This window comes from Populus trichocarpa, chromosome 10 (assembly GCF_000002775.5).
Source record: "Populus trichocarpa isolate Nisqually-1 chromosome 10, P.trichocarpa_v4.1, whole genome shotgun sequence".
NCBI classification, from domain to species: domain Eukaryota; kingdom Viridiplantae; phylum Streptophyta; class Magnoliopsida; order Malpighiales; family Salicaceae; genus Populus; species Populus trichocarpa.
In genome coordinates this window covers 17,508,916-17,530,675 of record NC_037294.2, presented here as the reverse complement: position 1 = coordinate 17,530,675, position 21,760 = coordinate 17,508,916, and the positions used below count along the sequence as shown (strand labels likewise).

Sequence of the window (21,760 nt, the reverse complement as noted above, 5' to 3'; positions counted from 1 at the left end):
AAGGGCGAGATTGCACAACTAATATATGAATTATAAACACACATTAACAACGATAACTAACATCATTATACTATTATTCTACACATAATAAACAATAAAAACTCCCTCCAATAAAGAACTATATATTATACAATAATGTGATTATTACACACAGTACTGTTTATTAAAATAAGAAGGGGGAGGGAGGCCTAGTATTGCGTGTTGTAGGCTATGGGCGGTTTAGTTGGCCCACGCATCCTCTCGAGGGGTCCTCTGATTCTTGTTAGTTTGTGAGCAGACAAAAGCAGAGAAGCTGCTTATCCTCCCTGATGTTTTCACACAGAGCCTCACTCACAGAATCTCCAAAAGCCGAAGGACTTGTTGCTGTATAATATCCCGAATTCATTTTATCAACATAAATACCCCTTCGTTTACATCATAATATTCCTCTCCTAAATTAACTAAAAACATTTTTCTGATAGGTGTATCTAGGAAGGGACAAAAAAATCTAGTGTATTAAGGAAGGGACAGGGGAATTAATTAAAGATGTCAGGTCTGGTCTCTTGAGTGAATGGCAGCAACGTAATACATAAAAAGTCGAAGGGCTAATTAACGTTACCATCTCTGTCATAACAAAACAGTGGCCTATATAGTTCGATGTCGTACAAGCCAGTTTAGTACTAACATGCTATCCTCGATCTAGACGTTCTCGATCAATTGGGCCACTATTCCCTCCTCCCCGCACCCCTCCTCTCTTCGATCATTGTCATCACAGCAATGGCGCCCGTGAGCCTCCCTCCTGGATTTAGGTTCCATCCAACCGATGAAGAGCTTGTTGTTTACTATCTTGATAGAAAAATCAACGGCCGCACAATTGAGCTTGAAATTATCCCAGAGGTTGATCTCTATAAATGTGAGCCATGGGACTTACCAGGTACGTGTTAATTTTACATATGTAATTAATTAATTTCCATGCTTACGTCAATAATATTTAGTATCACCTACATATGTTCTTATGTATGCTCTTAGTGTTCTTTCTGACAACCTTTTTTGTGATAATTCGATCAACAGATAAGTCGTTTTTACCAAGCAAAGATTTGGAGTGGTATTTCTTAAGCCCTAGGGATAAGAAGTACCCTAATGGTTCAAGAACCAACAGGGCAACAAAAGCTGGTTACTGGAAAGCCACAGGGAAAGATAGACCAGTGAACTCTCAAAAGCGGCCGGTTGGCATGAAGAAGACATTGGTGTACTATAGAGGTAGAGCTCCCCATGGCATTAGAACCAACTGGGTAATGCATGAGTATCGCTTGATCGACTCATTGTGTGGCGCTGCACCATCAAGTTTAAAGGTATATATTGCACTTTCACTACTGGCTGCTTGCGGCACAATTTTCATTTGATCAAGTAGGGACACAGATTTAACCCATTGCATAATTAATGTTCAGAAATATCATGTAGGTGAATTAATTAATTATGAACATCGAGCCATGCATCATGATGAAGTTGGATCTGCCCCATCTGGTGGTTTTGGTGGCATTCATATATATGTAGACCAGTAGTAACAGGCTATTAGGGTTTACAAAAAGACAACTAAATGAGTTTGATTGTCGGTTTTGTGTAGAAGATATATAGTGATGAACTTTCAATAGGAATTACACGAGGCTGCAAGAGAGTTTTTGGTCTCATAGGAAACCTTAGTAACAATGACAGATCGATGTAAATTGAGAGTATTTTTTTAGGGGTATGTTATGTTCATCTTTCAGATGCGGGTAAAATTAATTAATATTAATATTAATTTCAGTGCTCCATGTAGCTTCTTCCAGTTCAAATTATTAAAAAATTTAGAAACAATTTTGAATTCATTTTCAAGAGCATATTATATACAGGGAGCAGTAGCACGGTTCAAATTAAGCCAGGACTTTATGTAGTCAAGCGAGGAAAAACCATCATGGATTATGCTTCTTTACATGACAGATACGCAAACACATATATAGAGCAGATCCTGTCACATTTAGTCATTGCTCTTGTTTTCATACACCAACATATCATTTTAGATCTTCCTTTTCCTGCTAAATGTTCTCTCTTTAATAAAGAATACCTTATCATCAACATATATGATGATGAAAGAGTCTTTGTTTCATGACTTTAGGTGTACTTACAACTATCTTTGTTTGGTTTCTTGTTTCCTTTTCTGCTCTTTGTGATCTTGCTTTTACAGATCTTTGTACACCTCTCTTTAACAAATTTATGTTTATTTTTGCACCACAGGATTCCTACGCATTATGCCGTGTTTTCAAGAAAACAATACATATTCCGAAAAAGAAAGAAGAAAAAAATAACGGGAATGAAGAGAAGGATGCAGCGTGGGTCTCAGAAGAACAATTATTAGGGGATGACACAAGCGGTATTGAAAGTTCTAAAGGGAGAGAAGCTGAAGATGAAAACTTCTTCAACAATGATTATTGTAAATTTCCATCTGAAACATCTTCCTCGGATGTCACTCAAGGGACTCCAATTGAAACTGCAATAGCCGATGATTTACAAGCTCCGTTTCCCTCAGATGAAGCCAACAGTTCGGCTAGCCTTTATTCAATGGGCGTGGATTTCTCGTCAAATCTAATTCAGGTACAATAAACAAGGTTCCTTTTACACATTAATTTAATTTTTTTATGGTTTGATCTGCTGATAACTAGTTAATGTCGGTCCAAGAATTAGTAATTATTTAGTTAACTGCATATATATATATATATATATATATATATATATATATATATGTCTAATATTAAGTGTGTGTGACATGGAAGGATAATAAAAAAACATTAGGTTATTGATGGTATGGGCCATACCAAGATTCACATGCAATAATCATCTTCTCCAAGTCATCCTTTTCTGATCATGATATGATCATCTCTTTTGCCAATACCACATTTCCAGCAATATTCTGCCTTGATGCGAAAGCTTCATGTTCACACCATGGAAAATACCACGTGGTTGTGTTTCACGCAGAGAATGAAAGTACAATCCTCGGGCCAGTATGTGTTGGAAATGGCCCACAACACAAGCCCTTTGAGTTTTTTCTTTCTTTTGATCTTAAGTTAAAGCAACAAAAGTTGGAAGCAATGAAACTCCCTGTCTTTTCTTAAAGCTTCCTTCTAAAAATCTCTCAAGCACTGACTCAAATTAGCTTTTTTTTCACCATCTCCAATAACTTCTTTTGACTGACTCGAACATAATTCAAAGTTCAAACATCTTTCTTCCTGATTTTTCTCTCTGGGTCTACTATATGTGACACCACAAACATCACCATTTCCAATGCATATGTTCCCCCATTTGAATCACATTTTGAAATAATTTCCAATTCAAAACATGTTGCTAGGTTTACTGTTTTAATTAATTTTCAAAAGGAGTTGCTTTTTCCAACTCTCCTCTGAACTCTCTCTCTCTCTCTCTCTCTCGTTTTTTGGGTACGAGACCAATTATTAATCACACGACATGCTGTGGATGCAGGATATGCAGATGCCAAACTGCTCAAGCTTGCATTACCAGTTTCCGTTCCCACCTTTAGAACTTGAGGATTTCCCACAGATTAGTATCACCGAGAGTATGAAGCCATCGAAGCCTGAAATAATCGACGACTACATGATGTACAAGGATTGCATGAACGGAACACTAGAAGAGATCTTCTCTTTATGTTCCTCTCAAGACAACTCCAATACTGTACTCCCCATGCAAGACTAAGAGCCACTAATTAGAATGACCACAAGGTAACAAATATTTTTTTTGTTAATGTTCCTTACAGATATTGTTGTATCACTACTAAAATTCATTTGACTGCACAAAGGTAGGATATATTGTGATGGGCTGCATAAAAAAGAAGAAAAAAATGGGGATTATTTTGCCAACCACATGATCAGGTTATACACGTACTTCATTAGACAAGGATGGGTCAAGGCATGCCATCGTTTCCTTTTCTGTTTTTATCTTTCGTTTTTTTTCATACAATTGTTGAAACTTCTCGGCCAGCTTTGAAAAGAGATTGGAAAAGGAAATTCGTGTCTCTGTTTCACTGTGGAATTATAATCAAGTACTGTTTCTGCCAAAGTAAAAGCACAAAAGATTTCCCTGTTATAAAGAAGCCGTGATATCATGGTGTGAGCCCATAATGCTCACACAGTAACTTAGGGGACTCCATAATTTTATACTGGTGAGAACTGATGATCGATGAGTTGCTTATTCAGCCAAAATAAAAAATAATAGTCCCAATGCCGAGTGGAAAACTTAACTGCTTGGATATGTATCGGCAACAAAGAAAAGAAAAAAGCTTCGGGTAATTAAATGTCGAAAGGGGAAAAATATTGGACGTAGGAGGTTGGAGACTCGTATCATTATCATGCATTTTCTTTGAAACCTACGGATGAATGTACATCCACTAGAATGGGAGTGGCTTCGGCTACAAGTTCAGGAAGTTAATTTCCATACTTTTTTAATATATTTTTAAGCGGTTTGAGAAGAAGGATTATAGTTTTAATGCATAGAAACACCACATGACAGTAGCAAGAAAAGTAAGATTGTTTGCAAAATATTGAGGTCCCCAGTGCTACCAGATAGGCGCGCTGAAGGAACAGTAAATAAACCATAAAATCAAGGGCATTTCAGGTTTTGTATTTTCGAAATATTTGATAAAATTGTCCGGTGAAAAAATCATGATAGAGAATTTCAGAACAAATTATTCGAGTGCTGTCACAGTTTTTTTTTTTTTTTCCCTCTTAGAAATGTAATTCCGAAAATCCAAGCGGTATTTCAAGAAAATTAACATTAATAAAGGAAGAACCGAATGAATGGTCATCGCCCAGGTCAGTGGAGCAAGATTTGTGTGGATGGGGACGGAGGCTGCAGGTAGAGTCCCATGGGCCATGGCCATGCGGGCTGCTTCCGCCTTCAAGCCAATGGGAACCAGAAAAGAAAGAGAGTTGTATGGGCTGGGTCAAGTAAACGAATACATGGGCTTTTCGATACTGGCCCAGTTTGTAACTTTGGTACCACAATCATCACGGGCTAGGTAATTAGAATTGACCCATCAGGCAGTGGCCAGGGGAGCGAGTTGAAGGCCCAATTAATTAGCCGTCTAGCTAATGGACTTCAAATTATTTATATCTAAGGGTGTTAATGTAAAAAAAAGAAGGGAAGGGGGCTAAATATGCACCTAATTAGATTAATTCTTTGTTTTAGTGAGCCAATACCCACATACATAACGCTTTTACTAGCAACGAAGAAAAGCATTATCTTACGCCCACAAAATAAATATAAGAATAATATTGCTCATGATATCCCTTTTCTTGAAATTTAATTTAGGGTAAATTGAAATTCAACTTCTCAAGGTTTATGCATTTTCTCAACTACAGTTTTAACTTTTTTTTAATCATGTTCCTGTATTTTATTTTTGCTATTAACTCTATGGCCTTTTTAATATATTCCTAATTGATGATTATTCAAAAAAAATTTAACTTTTGATTTGTTTGAATTAAACTCTGCATCTTTTATTTTTATTCCACTCTTTGTAAATTTCAAATTTATCATTAAGATTTATGGAATATCATAATATAATTCAAAATATAAGAATGAAAAAATTGGAGTTTTAAAAAATAATTAAAGAAAGACATTTTTTTAATTAAAAAATATGATAAAAAGGTATATTTTTCATTAACACCGTCCCAATACAAGATTAAATTTAACTTATAATTAATATGATATAAAATACTTTTTAATATAAAGTATCAACCATCACTATCACTGTCTCTTATACACTCTCAAATATATTTATACTTTTTTATCCAGTTCTCTATTAAAATCTTGACTAAGAATTCTAAAAAAGAAATGAAATCCCTTACTTTTTTCTGACTCCAATTCGTTTATTTTCTCTCTACTCATTTAATGATTATATTTTATAAATTTAGGGATGAAATTAAAATTTACGCTCAACAAAAAAGAAAAAGATTGAACAAAATTGAAAGATACAAGGTTGACTGGAATAAAAATGAAAGATATGAGGTCTAATTGAAATAAATCAAGATAATAAATAAACCTTAGGAGGCAAATTCAAAAATTTACCCTTATATTTACAATGATGACAAAGTTTTTCATTTAAAAATAATTACGGTGTGATTATGCTCAACGTTTTTATCTAATTCGTTATAAATACAGACGCCTTCTCTAACTTAGTATATCAACGGCAATAACAAAAAAAACTTATTTACCTTTTCTAACCTAAATGTTTTTTTTTTATTGTTTTTTTTTTCGACCGACCTACTTAATCTCATGTTATCTAAAACTAACGTTTGATTCATATAAATTTTAGTAATTGTCTCAGTTAATTCAAACTAGAAATATATATATATAAGGATAAATTGAAAATATAAAAACAAAATTGATGGATGAACACAAATAAATTAAGAGGCAAACTACAGGATTAGGCTTAATCAAAATTTTCTCATAGCATCAAAACTCACGGGATGGTGGAGAACATGCGTTTGGGGAAAATTAATTCAGGCGATGGCTATCTATGATCACTCAACATGCAAGAGCACCTTCCCAATTTAGATGAATAATGGAATTGATTGGTATCACAAATAATTTCACACCCGAATTGTTAGCAAGAAATGGAAGCGTTTTTTCCTTATCAAATATATGGGATGCACAACCTGAGCAAAACCTACTATCTATTACTGTAGCGCTAGTTACATACACGCATATGGTGGCCTAAAAGTTCCATGAAAGATCATCCATGGAGCCAAGATCACGACATATTGAACCAGGAAATAATGTGGAGTCGACCAACTCAAGATCATAGCTAGAGGTGTCAAATGAAGCATCCATATTATCATGAACTCCTTTATTCTTATCAACGATTTGTGTGTCACAAATCTTGTTCAGCTGGTTTTCTTGATCCTGTGATCGCATGCCTTCGAATAATTTTGTGGCTTCAAAGGGCTCAACAATGTTACTACAACTCCAAAAGCAATCTTCATCTAGGAGACCAAACCCAGTTGGGTTCACCGAAGTCGAAGATGAAGGGGAAACGCGTGAGTTCTCAATGGATGACACGCAAGGAAAAAGGGAAGAATCATAAGAATTTTGAGTATTTACATTCCAAATGACACTAGGGTTATCATAGCAAGAGGTGGGCAAGGGTAAGCCGGTTGTTGTTTGAAGCAACGAAAGTCGAGTGCTGCCATGAGAACGATAAGGGGAAGCTAGTGTTAGAATAGGAGGGTTTATCTCCATGGAAACATCTTTCATCTTTGAATCCTGGGAGATAATTGAAAGGGGTTGTTGGTTAGATGGTGATATATTGCATGCAACCTTATTAGCTGCCCTCTGATGAGAAGGAATCAAGTTGTGAGTTTTTGGGTCCAAGCCTTGTGCCATGAGCTTTTTCTTTATGCGTGAGTTCCAGAAATTCTTCACCTCATTATCTGTCCTTCCTGGGAGATGTTTTGATATCTGAGACCATCTGTTACAAGTATAAAGTTCTTGTAATCAAAATGCAGTGAAAGAATATATAGGCTAAGTAATTCTTCTACTCTATTCATGTCATCTAGTGATCTACCGTCCCCATTGTTAGAAACAGTGTTTTATTATTATTTATTTATTTTAATTTCTACCTTTTTATACACTTCCTTATTTAGACTCAAATATTAATCCTTACCTGTTGCCCAAAATTCTATGAGCATCTATGATGACCTGCTCTTCTAGCGCAGAAAAGCAACCCCTCTTGAGTTCTGGTCTTAAGTAGTTCAGCCATCTCAACCGGCAACTCTTGCCACACCTTTTTAAACCTGCAAGTACAAAGCAAAGTATGCGTCAAAAATGGATCAGATAGCTTGATTTTGAGTTCTAATGCATGCAAAAAAAAAGGGGTATTAACACACACACACACGCATTTATACCTGCAAATTTAGGGACAGAGCTCCAGCTTCCATGACCATGAGTGGCGATATATTTGACAAGCTTCTCATCTTCTTCAGGAGACCACAGCCCTCTTTGAACTCTCTGTTTGCTGCAGCACCTATGGCCCATCTCTATTCTCCACTCCCTTCCTCAGCTGATTCAACTAGCTACTCCTGCATCCTTCAATTAGCTAGCTAGCTCAACATAAAATGTTGAGGAATTAATCCCATCACTCCTCTCACCTGAAAGATCTCAATTTATATCCGATATGTTCGCCTACTACTAGTATGTGCCAGCACACTGGGTTTTTTGAGTCGGGCACGACATGTCCTCACATCTACCCGACCCAGAGGAATTAAGGTGGAGGGGAAGAAAATACAGTGACTGGCAAGTGCATGAATTTCCGAGCAATACAGGCCAGGTGGCAAAACATTGTGTATGGAGGGCAGTAATGCATTTTGTTGTGTTAACTTTCTGGGAGATTGATCAAGCGGTCCATTTCCTAGTATTAAGACTTTGTTGGGTCAGATGAGTTAATTATGGTGACTCAATAATTGGTTAGTTGATTTTTTTATATTAAAATTGTTTTCTATTATAAATTTAAATTTATTTTTCGATTTACCCATATATAGTTCTGGTATTTTCTTAATATATAATATTGAATTGAATTGCGCGAAGATCCCTGCACTAACCAGCGGGCCTATTCCTCTAATTAATTAGAATAGTCAGGAGGCAAAGCAGCAGAAGGCGTCCTTGAGTGTTCAGTTTACGTTTCTAATGACGTGGATTGTCGTTGCCTAATTTTATTCATCATCATGTCTTGCATCTAAATATACGAAGAAGAATTCAACAAAAACCCTAAAAGCAGACAAATCGGAAATGTGGTGGAATTTAAACTTGAGGTGCACTCATGAGCACTAGGTCTAATTGAGTGCGTTGGTGTCAATTGCTCTTCCATCATTTCGTTACAGTTCATTGAGCCCAAAAATGAAGAAAACATGTGTTTTCAAGAAGAAGCGACCTTTTCTTATGATTTGCTTTTCCTGGGCCAACATTATCTCTGCCCAATCTATATTGGTTGAGTAGGTTCTTACAATAAGACTAAGCGTTGTTATTGGCATTGTGTAGCTACAATGATTACGTTATTTTTTAAAAGTAAAGAAATATTTTTGTCTAAAATTACTGTGAGATGGACTTTTATATATATATATATAAAAAATGAAAAAAGGTTTTTATAAATAAAAAAATAAATTATTTTATTTTTTATTTTTTGCTATTTAATTCTATTGGGTCAACCCTCTATATTTTTTTCGACTTCACTTCTATTATTTTTTAATCTATAAATAATCTATCATATTACATATGTTTTTTTAATTTTACCTCCCTGTGATTTTTTAATCTTTTAAATTTTATTTTTTATTATTTTAATTTCTATTTATTTTATTTGAATTGTTTTTTTTTTTCAAATTTCATCATATTTAGGTTTTTCTCTCAAATTTTATTCTCATTCTATTTCTCACTTCTTTGTGCTTTTGCAAGTTTTTTTATTAATATTTTTTAATGATTTCATCATTTAAAATTAAATTGATTGAGAGTTAAGTTTCTTGATTGAAATTAGATTTAGGATTTAACGAATTGCAAATTATATAATTTAGACTAGGTTTAAGAGGTTCACCTAAACTTGCTTTTTTTTTTAATTAAAGCTTGTGTGTTTTTTTTCTTCTTCTTCTTCTGAGTTTTTCTTTGTTTTTTTAGGTTTGTCTTTTATTAGATCAGTACTTGGTTATTTGATCATTCAAATAGTCTTAGGCGTATTTTTTTTTGTTTTTTTGTGTTTTTCTTTAATAATTTATTTATTGTTGTTGTATTTTTTGTATTGTTTAGATTACCACTTGAAAATAAATTTTAAATTTTAGCCCCCTATATTTTTTTTTTATAATCCCCCCCCCCCCTCCTAACCTAATAACCTGGCTCCGTCCCTGCTCTTCACTTCCTCCGGGCCCTAAAAATGCTCTCTTTGCTGTGTCACCCAGCTATTTTCCAAATTATAAACACTTTTTAACCTTAAAAAAATCATAAAATAATTATAGTGCATTAATTCATAAAAAAATATTATTATAGCGTGTTATGATCAATCCCTATACAATTGAATTTCTAAGGGATTAGCCTAGTTGGTTTGTAAGTTTATCGATCTTTTACATTATTAATTATCTTGATAGAAATTACTAATAACGTCACTAATTAGAGGTGGCTTGATTGTTTCAAGTAATTTATTGACTGAAGAAATATGCTGTCCTGGAAACTTTAATTAGTAAGCATTGATTATTCGTGACATGGCCTTACTAATTTTCTAAAAATTAATGCTTTTCTTGTAACAATGATTAGTAATTTTTCCAAGCAAATAACACCAGCAAGAATGCTGTTTTATGGTTTTCTTGGCCATGATCATTACTCTTTAATTTTAATATATATAATCCTTTGCTTTCGCAGTTGATTGATGAAATAAACTTAACAACGATGTGCATGAACTGAGGTCTAGAACCTTGAAAGCAACTTATCTACTGTTTAATCAGACAGAAAAATAGTATTAAATTCAGGAATATATTGTCGATCGAGTGCTGACGAATAGGCTGTGTAGTAGTTTATAGGCAAAAATAACAGCTTTTCAATCCTTGTGATCGATAAAGCTTTGCAAATGAAGTGTTGCTGTGGGCAAAGCAGATTCCACTTCAAAGATCAACCTCCTCTATACTTCAAAGAAAACTAAGCACGTTAGTCTTCAATGACTTGACTGATTTGCTTTTACGACTTGTGTAAGATTTCGATCATCAAGACTAAATCAAATATCGTGCATTCATGCATGGAGCCAGCTTGGCACGTAACAATCACACACAAACACAAATATCATTGTACGTAGTTCTTAATTTTTAGAATTAAACGTTTGAAAAGAGTTGAGAGGTTTTATATCGAAAATGATGTACAGTGCATGTAAGATCAGCATTCAATGGTAAATGAAGGAGTGGGAGAGAGATTTGCAGAGGTAGGACCAATTTTCTGCTTGTTCATTCACTGTTTTTTGAAAAAGAAATCATCAGCTACTATCTTAGTTTTTCTTGAAATTTTATTGTAAGAACACATTACTGAGCCAAGATTCTGGTAAAATAAGTAATATTTTTCTCAATATATAGTCTTTTTAGAGAAATCTCTATTTATGATGACAAGCGCCACTGCTGCAAGAAAACTATTTTTTATTCTTCAATGTCTTTTTTTATTTTTATTATTATTCCAATGTATTATATATGATTATTGTGTAAATTATTTTTTTTAATAATTTAAGTTATTTAGATCATAGTTTTAACCAAAAAATTTTAATATGTTATTCACATAACAATGTTTTCAAATACATTTTAAACAAAAAATCTATTTAAATCAAATCAATCACAATTAAAAATAATTTTTTTAAATCTATTTTTATCAAAACTCCAACATAAAACAACTATTACAAAAACGTAATTCGATTTTAATTATAAAAAAAATATCCCATCACTACTTACTATCTTATTAATTATAAAACCTGGCTATCTCTTGGACATGGAAGACTCGGGGCTTCAACCATAACAATCATAGAAATAAAATCGAAGAGTTACTGAAATTATTTGTATTTGTCGTTGCAAGCAGGTTGATCAGACCCTTTGGAAAAGCTACGGCTTTTGGCTCTCTTTTTTTTTTTTTATCTAGCTAGGAGTTTTTCTTCAAAAGCAAATTATTTTAAAAATAAAAAATATTATTTTAATTTATTTATAAATAAAAAATATTTTAAAAAACAATTATTATTATTCTTTTAAAACAAAAAAAAACCCCTTTAATCCGCGTTGGTTTAAATGTGAATACGGAAGCCCACGTACCCCTGCCCCCAATTCCATGACAAATTAGTTTCGGAGTTAGGAGCAAGCCCATTGAAGATTAAATAACGGTTCAATAGAGCCAGGTGTGGGTATTTGTTTACACGGTAACTTTTGCTTTTAAAACTCACCGTGTAAATATCAAATTTGATAATATAAAAATTTAACTAGCTTTTCATGTGGAATCCATATATATTTTTGAAGAAATACCGTTTCGTGAGAAGCAACTCTCACGTCTGCAACCAAGTGAATATAATTCAATTGGGCACTGTTCACTCCAAGTGAACCTACATCAACCACCTCATTCTCCACTTATTTAACACCTATTTTGTTTAAAATTTATTTTTAATATCAACAAATTAAAATTAAAAAATAACATTAAAAAATTAATTTAAAATAAAAAATTAATTTTTAAAAAATATAGTTAGATTACGTTAACAAGCACCAAAAATCATTTATAAGTAATTGAAGTATAAAAAATATATCAAAATAATATTTTTTTAAATTTTTTTTGATTATTTTTAAATACATAAAAACATAAATATCGCTATTGAGGGTTTGTTTGGCAGTGTGGTTGCGGTTGCGGTTGCTTTTCAAATAGCTTTTCGTGCCAAAATGCATGCCAATGATTTTTTTTTATTTTTTAAAAATTATTTTTGACATCAGCACATCAAAATGATTTGAAAACACTAAAAACATATTAATTTCAAGTTAATAAAAAAATAAAAAATTTTCAAATTTTATCAAAAACGTTTTTGAAACACAGAAACAAACAGGGCTCGAATGAGGACCCTGCACTTCACTCCAAACGTAAGATATTTTCTAGTTTTTGTTACTGGTCGAGTGGATGACTAAGCAAACAGATAAGAGAGACAAAGTCGCGGTGTCGTTTTTATGGCCATGTGGCGGCTGCCCGTCGAGAAGATAAGCTTTAAAACATCTATAAGCAATTTTTTGTTCCAAAAAACAAGCAAGCCGGCAATATTAGTGTATTAATTAATTAACTTAATTTACTCTTTTTTGAAAAAGACAAAATTTCTATAATTACTAGCAGCCAAAAGTTTTGTTCATGTCTCCATACATTATTCCATATATACATGAAAAAAAATCATTCCACGCCGTCTATTAATTTGCTTGTCGACGAACAAAATGAAGTTACACACGCGGAATCTTCTCAGAGGAAGACAAACTTCATTACAAGTCCGTCTGCAATGCACAAAATATCATTTCACCAGTGGCCACTTGCAAAGCCAACAACTTAATTTGATTATGCAAGATACCACTATATTTATCTTTTCAAAACAAAATGATTCTAGCTACTACTAGTTACTACACCAGCCAGCCAACACGAAAATCAATTTTAGTTCTAGATGTGAGTCACCCCAACACAGGCAGATCATTGTTTGTACTGTTGTACTCTTCCTCATCCATGGTGTCACAAATTGTCCTGCCCCTTGTCTCCGGCAAGAATATCACAAACAACCCACAAATCCCTATTACCATCCCAAATATCCCGTATGACAGAAACCTGTTCTTACTTCCAACCGCCACCAGCACCGGACTGAACATACCCCCGAATACAAGAGATTGTCTAGCCATTGATATTGCCGAATTCCTCACACATGTAGGGAATAACTCTAGTGTGTGGATCAATGAAATGTTGAATGCTGTACATGCGCAGAAAAAAGATACCAGCTCCAGCCCCATTTGTAGATTTGCAGATGTCTCGCCCATCACAACTGAAAGGATGCTACAAACCCCACTTAGAGTGGTGAAAACAAGCAGCGAATCCTTTCGGTTTAGTTTGTCTACGAGGAAGAATGTCACTAATGAGGCAGGTAGCTCTGACAAGGCATTAAATGTGACACTCAAGTAGAGATTGAATGACAAATTTCCGAGGCCTAATGGCATGCCGTAATACACCATTCCAATACCGAATACCACTGCCATGACTGTCAACAGTCTTCTGCAAGCCCACTTTTTCTTTAAGAGAATCTTGATTGCTGAATAAGTATCAACATTCCATGACTCTTTCCCGAATTCCAAATTTGAGAAGCTCATGAGTATGCCACTACTCCCAGCCGTAGCAATACTCTTCAGTATAGTCACGGCTTCTTCTTTACGTCCGCGAACAAAAAGCCATCTTGGAGACTCTCGAACTAAGAAATGAACTAATATGGAGTAGAAAATTGTTGGTACTGAAGTCCATAGATAAAGAGTTCTCCAAGAGGAACCTCTATTCATATATGCAAAAGCGGGTAATGTTAAAAACCCTAGCGTGAAACAAAAGAAACCAATAACTCCTACCTGGCTTCGCCAACGTTTCCCTACAAGCTCAGTTGATAACACAAGGGCGCATGTTCCAATTGTTGCACGGCCGACACCATTAACGAATTTCAAGGCCGAGTAGATCCATATGTTGTTGGAGAAGACAGTGAATAATCCAGAGAAAGACATCATTAGGCATGATAGAAACAGCAAATTCTTGCGACCAAGCAAGGAATCAGCAAGCGTGGCTAGCATCAGTCCTCCAATGAGGCACCCCATGAAAAATGAAGATGCGGGTAGGCCTTTGATTATTGAACTAGCACACTCAAGTCCCCATTCTGATATGATTGATGTGTCCTTAGGGCTATCCCAAGCCCATGAATTTTGAGGAAGATGGCAAATGTCGGAGACTGAAGTACATGAATCACTTGTGCAGTGCCATTTTGGCTCAGCATCAGTGAAAACACTAATGAATGTTTGTTGTGCATCAAACACCCATGCAAATGACACAAGGATGGCTTGGAGGAGTTGGGCGAGCCCAAACTCTCCAATACAACGTTCAATGGTTTCATCAAGGGAGGGAGGTTGTTTTGACTCATTGGAAGGGTCCGGTCGAGAGAGAAGAAGTGGTGTTGAATCTGTTATAATATCAAAGATCTTGCACAATTTAACTGTGAAAATACACTTTATTCAGTAGTGTTCCTTTGGCTTAAATAACCATTACAACTTGGAATCAGGGAAAAACAAACCACATCTTCTTAGCCGAAGATTGTGGTAACAGAACAACAGAAAAATTACAAAACAATGACTTAGTCATAGTCAGCACTAACAAACTATACTGACTTGCACTAACAAACTAACTTACTGGCTCCTAAAAGACAGGAGCTTTATTCTAACGAAAACAACTGGTTTCCAACATATCCTCCCCTAAACTGCACTTGCTAACAAGTCAGTTTATAGTTTTGATGCTCTGCATTCCCAACAGATCACGTAGCCTTGTAAATGATTCCAACTTCAAAGGTTTTGTCAAGATGTCTGCCACTTGCTCACGAGTCCCACAATGAATTAATTCTACAGCACCTTCCTTTACCAGATCACGTAAAAAATGAAATTTCACGTCTATGTGTTTTGTTCTTCCATGGAGAATTGGATTTTTTGATAACTTTATAGTGGAACTGTTGTCGCAAAAAATCTTAACACACTTGCAGGAAGAGAAACCAAGACTGTTGAGCACTCTTTTCATCCAAATACTATGACATGCACATGCAGCAGCAGCTACATACTCTGCTTCTGTTGTGGAGAGAGTCACCACTGGTTGCTTTCTTGAGCTCCATGCAACTGCACCTTCACTTAGAAAAAAAACATAACCAGACGTGCTTCTTCTATCCTCTACATCGCCGGCATAGTCACTGTCAGTGTAGACTTTGAGATCATCTTCAGAATTCTCTGCACTTCTTCTATAAAACACTCCTAAGCTGGTAGTTCCCTTCACATACCTGAGAACCCTTTTTGCTGCTGCCATATGTGATGTTTTAGGATCAGTCATGAATTTGCTTAACATGCAGACAACAAACGCTATGTCAGGTCTGGTAACTGATAGATACATTAAGCTGCCAATTATTTGCTTAAACAAGGTTGAATTCTCACTGTCTTCTCCACCATCTTTTATTAATTTCGTGCCTGGCACGATAGGATTTTTTACTGGATTGCAGCCTCCCATTCCAAATCTTTCTAAAATTTCCCCAGCATACTTCATTTGACATAAATGTATTCCTTCACAGCTCTGTTGAACCTCTACTCCTAAGAAATACTTCATTTTCCCCAAATCACTCATATCAAATTCTAGTTTCATTGATTCCTTGAATTTCTCACATAGCTCCACATCATTTCCTGTATAAATTAAATCGTCTACATAAAGGCTAATAATTAAGCATTTACCTCCATTTGTATGTTTAAGAAACAGTGTGTGTTCATGACTGCATTTCTCAAAGCCTTCCTTCATGAAGAACCCTTCAATTCTACTATACCAGGCTCTTGGAGCCTGTTTCAAGCCGTAAAGAGCTTTTTTAAGTTTCAACACTTTATGCTCTTCTCCTTTGCTAACATAGCCTTCTGGCTGCTCCACATAGACAGCTTCCTCTAATTCCCCATGAAGAAATGCACTCTTGACGTCTAGCTGGAAAACAGTCCATCCTTTCTGTGCTGCTAAAGCTAAGATTAGCCTTATGGTGTCCCAACGAGCCACAGGTGCAAAAACTTCACTGTAGTCGATCCCATGTCTCTGAGCATATCCTTTTACTACCAGGCGTGCTTTGCATTTATCTACCTCTCCCTTTTCATTCAGCTTGGTTCGAAAAATCCATTTTACACCAATTCTCTTTATCCCTTCTGGTGGAATCACTAGCTCCCATGTCTTGTTCTTTATTATAGCTTCCATTTCCAAATCCATGGCTTTCCTCCATTTCTTCTGTTTTACTGCTTCATCAAAGCATATTGGATCATCATGTACCATAAAGCACATTGAGTCGTCAGGAAAACCAGCTCCATGAACATAATCATCCATCCATCTAGGTGTCCGTTTAATTCTTCCTTGAGATATAGAAGAATTATTTTCCCCTGGTGTATCATTTTCTGGTGCAGCAAGACCATTTTCCCCTGAAGTGTCACCATCTTCATCTTCCAGTACCTCAACATTCTCCCTTAATACAGTATCATCATTTCCACCTTCTATTTCATTATCATTTTCAACTCCCTCTGTACCCAAATCATCTCCTTCTACTGATTTCTCATCATAATCACTAATTTCTCCATCATTATCTGTATCTTCCCAAGTAAAAATATCACTCACACCATCATCACTCTTCCTCCAATTCCAGCCCTCATTCTCATCAAACACTACATCCCTACTAACAATCACCTTTTTGGTCTTAGGATCATAAAGCCGATAGGCTTTAGATTCTTCACTAACACCTATAAACACACATCTATGACTCTTCTCATCTAACTTTATCCTCCCTCTGTCAGGAATATGCACATTTGCAATACAGCCGAAAATTCTAAAGTACTCAACATTGGGTTTGTTTCCACTCCAACACTCTTCAGGAGTCTTTTCTTTGACAGCCACAGTTAGACTCCTATTTAACACATGCAGTCCCCATCGAACTGCTTCTGGCCAGAACAGTTTAGGCATTTCCTTCTCTGAAAGCAGGCATCGAACCATGTTTAATATAGTTCGATTTTTACGTTCTGCCACTCCATTCTGTTGAGGAGTGTAGGCAGTAGTAAGTTGCCTCTTGATGCCATGATTAACACAAAACACATTGAATTCTTTGGAAGTAAACTCTCCTCCCCTGTCTGTCCTCAAACAGCATATATCACATTCTGATTCTTTTTCCACAAAGCTTTTAAATACTTTAAACATGGCAAAAGTTTCACTCTTCTCGGCTAAAAAATAAATCCAAGCTTTTCTGCTGAAATCATCTATAAAGCACAATAAGTACCTTTTTAAACTGTTTGAAGTTGGAGTGATTGGACCACACAAATCTGCATGCACTAGTTGAAGTCTTCTTGAAGCTTTCCATTGACTCTTCTTGGGAATGACTGCTCGATGTTGTTTGCCACGATGACACACTGTGCATGCTGTGTTTGTTGCTTTGAATTTTGGAAGGCCTTTGACAAGTTGTTTGCTCTCCAAGGTTTTGAGACTCTTGTTGTTCACATGGCCATAGCGACGATGCCACAGGTCTGATAAGTCATCCATACTTGCTATTAAACAGTTTGAAGGTTGAGTAATCATAGTGGCTAGTAAAATAAACATCCTATTTGCTGCCATAAGAGTTTGCATAATAAGGCCTCTCGTAGGATGATATATTTTACAAGCCTTATCCTTCATAACAATAGCAAGTCCCTTCTCTTGAAGCTGTCCAATGCTTAATAGGTTGTTCTTAAGCTCAGGAATGAAAAATACATCTCTTACTACTTGAGTTAGTCCTGCAGTCACAAGTTTAACACTTCCTTTACCCATCACCATCATTTTTGCTCCATTGCCCAGCTTGACTGAGTGTCTGAACTGCTCATCCATTTCTATAAACCAATCTTTATTTCCTGACATGTGATTAGAGCATCCTGAGTCTAGAAACCAGACCTCTTCTTTGCTTGTTTTCTTGTCCTGAACGTAAGCCATTAGTAGAAGTTCTTCCTCTTCATCCATCTCGGCATAATGTGCACCCTTTTCCCAACTAGGACACTCATTCTGAAAATGTCCTAGTTTGTGACATTTATAGCATTCCACAGTAGCTCTGTTAAAACTATGTCTTCCTCTACCACGTCCACCTCTCCAAGCTCCTCGTCCCCTTCCTCTGCCTGCTTTGTCTTCATGAGTAACTTTAAGAACTTGCTCTTCTTCTCCTTGACTTTTCATCCTTTGCTCATGCACCAGAAGACTGCTCTGAAGTTCATCTATAGTCATTGTAGTCATGTTGTTAGATTCTTCAATTGAACAGACCACATAGTTGAATTTGGAGATCATTGATCGAAGAATCTTTTCTGTGATCATTGTTTCATTTAGATTTTCACCATGAGCCTTCATTTTATTGGCTATGGATAAAACTCTAGCAAAGTAGGCATTTACAGTTTCTCCTTCCTTCATACGAAGAATTTCAAAATCACAGCGTAATGATTGTAACTGTGCTCTCTTAACCCTTGTTGAGCCTTGAAATTTTTGTTTCATGGAGTCCCAGATTGCCTTTGAAGAGCTTCTGTCAAGAATGGTTTCAAGCATGTCTCGTTCAATTGCTTGATACAAAAGATTCTTTGCCTTTAAATCTTTTAGCTTGTTTTCTTCATACTCCTTCCTTTGAACATCTGTGAGTGGACGACTTTCTGATACGACTGAGGAGAAAGACCTTGCTTCTCCTGTGACATCCACCATGATGCCACGATCTACAACATTCCAATACTCTTTGGAACGAAGCAGATTTTCCATCAGTTCAGCCCAATGATCATAGTGTCCCACAAACTTAGGCACATAGCTGTTGCTGCTTCCTTCTGTCATTTTAAAGAAACACTCAAATCTTTCTTTTCACTCTTGTATTCACAGTCAGGCCTTGTTAAGAGGCTCTGATACCAATTGTTATAATATCAAAGATCTTGCACAATTTAACTGTGAAAATACACTTTATTCAGTAGTGTTCCTTTGGCTTAAATAACCATTACAACTTGGAATCAGGGAAAAACAAACCACATCTTCTTAGCCGAAGATTGTGGTAACAGAACAACAGAAAAATTACAAAACAATGACTTAGTCATAGTCAGCACTAACAAACTATACTGACTTGCACTAACAAACTAACTTACTGGCTCCTAAAAGACAGGAGCTTTATTCTAACGAAAACAACTGGTTTCCAACAGAATCTGCCATACTTTAGTTACAATCACTCAAATACCTTAATCTCATGGGTTTTAGGCTTAGAAGAGGGAGGAGGTTTTATAGGGGTCTAATTGGCCCGTATTTTTTTTTTCTTTTTGGACTGGTCAATCAGAAGGTCCATGATGTGTTTATGATGTGTTTGAGAGTCAGTTTACTGGAATTATTTTAAAAAAAAATTATTAATCTAATTATTTTTAGTATTTTTTTAATAGCTTGGATATTATAATATCAAAAATAAAAATATATATTTTTTTAAGTAAAAAATATTTTTTTAAAATCATAAATCACAAAATAAACACACTCTTAATTAATTAAGTATATATATATATATATATACACTGATGCAGCATATAATTCTCTCTAATACTCTATCAACTTAAAATTTGGAGATTTAATTGTGTAAAATTTCTGATTTTTTTCAAGTGGAGTGCGTGTGCGTGTGTGTGTGTATATATATATATATATCATAAAATACTTTAAAATTACAACATTTAATTTGTTACTAATGATTTTGGAAGAACTTAAAATAGAAGAGTGGCGGAGAACAGCACATGGTATCATAACTATGTGCCAGATCAGCAACTCATATGTGACGCCATGGATTATTCTAGATAACGGGTAGGAACAATTAACCTTCTTACCTTACATACAAATTATATATATATATATAAGAGAAAATTTCATATAAATAAAATTAAATATAGATATTTTTATCATGATTTATTTTATATTTGTACATGTTTTTTTATATTAAAATAGATTTATAAAATCAATATTGATAATTAACTATAAAATATTTTTCACTATTAAACAATGCTATGTGAAAACTATTAATATTACTTGCTATATTAAAATAGTTGGGTGTCAACTTATCCGGTAAAAGAGGTGTTTTTTTTTGCTTTTTTTTATTTTCCTCTTTTTTATTTTTTTTTCCATTTTACTTTTTAATATTTATTTAATTTTAAATTTGTTTAATAAATTTTTCAATTTCATTTTTATAAGGTTATAAGAATCTTAAAGAAATAACCATGTATTTGATTTGTACTTCATTTTACGAGCATCTATTTTTATTATTGTATAGCTAAGTAAAAAATAGTTTTTTAAAAATAAAATTTTAAACTTTATAATCTAAATTGCAGATTTGATAGATTAAGCCTTGATAATCAAGTTCATTAAATATATTTCAATCTTATTATTAAAAAATATATCATATTAAATTTATTTTTTAAACAAGCTGGATCTAATAAATTAATTACATGTGAATATCTGAATTCGGACTAGATATGAGCTGGAAACCTATCTATTTAGAATCCATCGGTTGTTCTGTGATGTGTATCCATGTCAATGTCACAGAGACCATGGGCGGGCGATTAAATTAATAATAATAATAATAATACATCTAACTGTACAAGGCAATAGAAAATTTCATTAATGGTATGCTGATCTGTGTGTAAAATATGTGTGTCAGACTCAGGTCGATAATAATTATCAATAACTAGTACTCTCTAAAAGTTGCTTTCCTTTTTAATAAAAAAAAAACAATTTTTGATTTCCTTGGACAGAAGAAGATTGACATGTGATGATAGTAAGTATTATCCATTATAAGTATTTTCCCTCTTATTTTTTCTCATAGACATCCGTTTGCAAGATTTGGAAGCTCTAATTATACATTAAAAAATAAAATAAAATTTTGTACACATATATATGTTTTACACAACACACACACATATAAAATATTTATATTAAATATCTTATAAGTTAGATATTTATATTAAATATTTTATAGATATTTCTTTAGATATTTATTTTAAAAAAATTTATATATGCAAAGCTTCATCTTTTTAAACAAAATGTATGTGAAGGTCAAAAAACTAAAGCTCATCTCTATAGATTCAAATCTAACATAATATAAGACTTTTAACTAATTACTCGCAACACATTGATAATTTTTTTTTAAACTAATCTTATGTTATTGGCCAAAAGAATTATATATCCGATAAATAAAGAGTCCTTAATGCAAGGTAAATGGTCCAGAAGATTTCTTTGTCGACATATATTCATGACCCGTCGTCTTTCGTCAATCAATCCTTTGCATCTTTAATTCCACTAACATGCTACATCTACATATTCCACGGGACCAATATACTTCAAAAAAACAGGAAAGATTATTATGATGGCGACTTGTTTTGGCACACACTTGCCACAATTTGTGAATTTAATTATGCAAAATATG

The 21,760-nt window shown here is 34.5% G+C and overlaps 2 protein-coding genes across 2 annotated transcripts; one reads left to right on the top strand and one right to left on the bottom strand.

The window, feature by feature from the left end:
* The first annotated feature begins 467 nt into the window (after positions 1–467).
* LOC7464564 (NAC domain-containing protein 54) lies at positions 468–4,041 on the top strand. Its single transcript, XM_052456387.1, has 4 exons — positions 468–913; positions 1,051–1,331; positions 2,251–2,607; positions 3,490–4,041. Exons 1-4 carry the CDS (start codon positions 757–759, stop codon positions 3,718–3,720), a joined length of 1,026 nt encoding a protein of 341 aa, XP_052312347.1. The 5' UTR covers positions 468–756; the 3' UTR covers positions 3,721–4,041.
* A 2,533-nt stretch (positions 4,042–6,574) lies between these two features.
* On the bottom strand, positions 6,575–8,272 carry LOC7464563 (MYB-like transcription factor 4). The gene is made up of 3 exons (XM_024610334.2): positions 7,929–8,272; positions 7,688–7,817; positions 6,575–7,492 (listed from the first exon to the last, which is right to left on the bottom strand). The coding sequence occupies exons 1-3, from the start codon at positions 8,056–8,058 to the stop codon at positions 6,739–6,741; spliced, it is 1,014 nt and encodes a 337-aa protein (XP_024466102.2). The 5' UTR covers positions 8,059–8,272; the 3' UTR covers positions 6,575–6,738.
* Between the last annotated feature and the right edge of the window lie 13,488 nt (positions 8,273–21,760).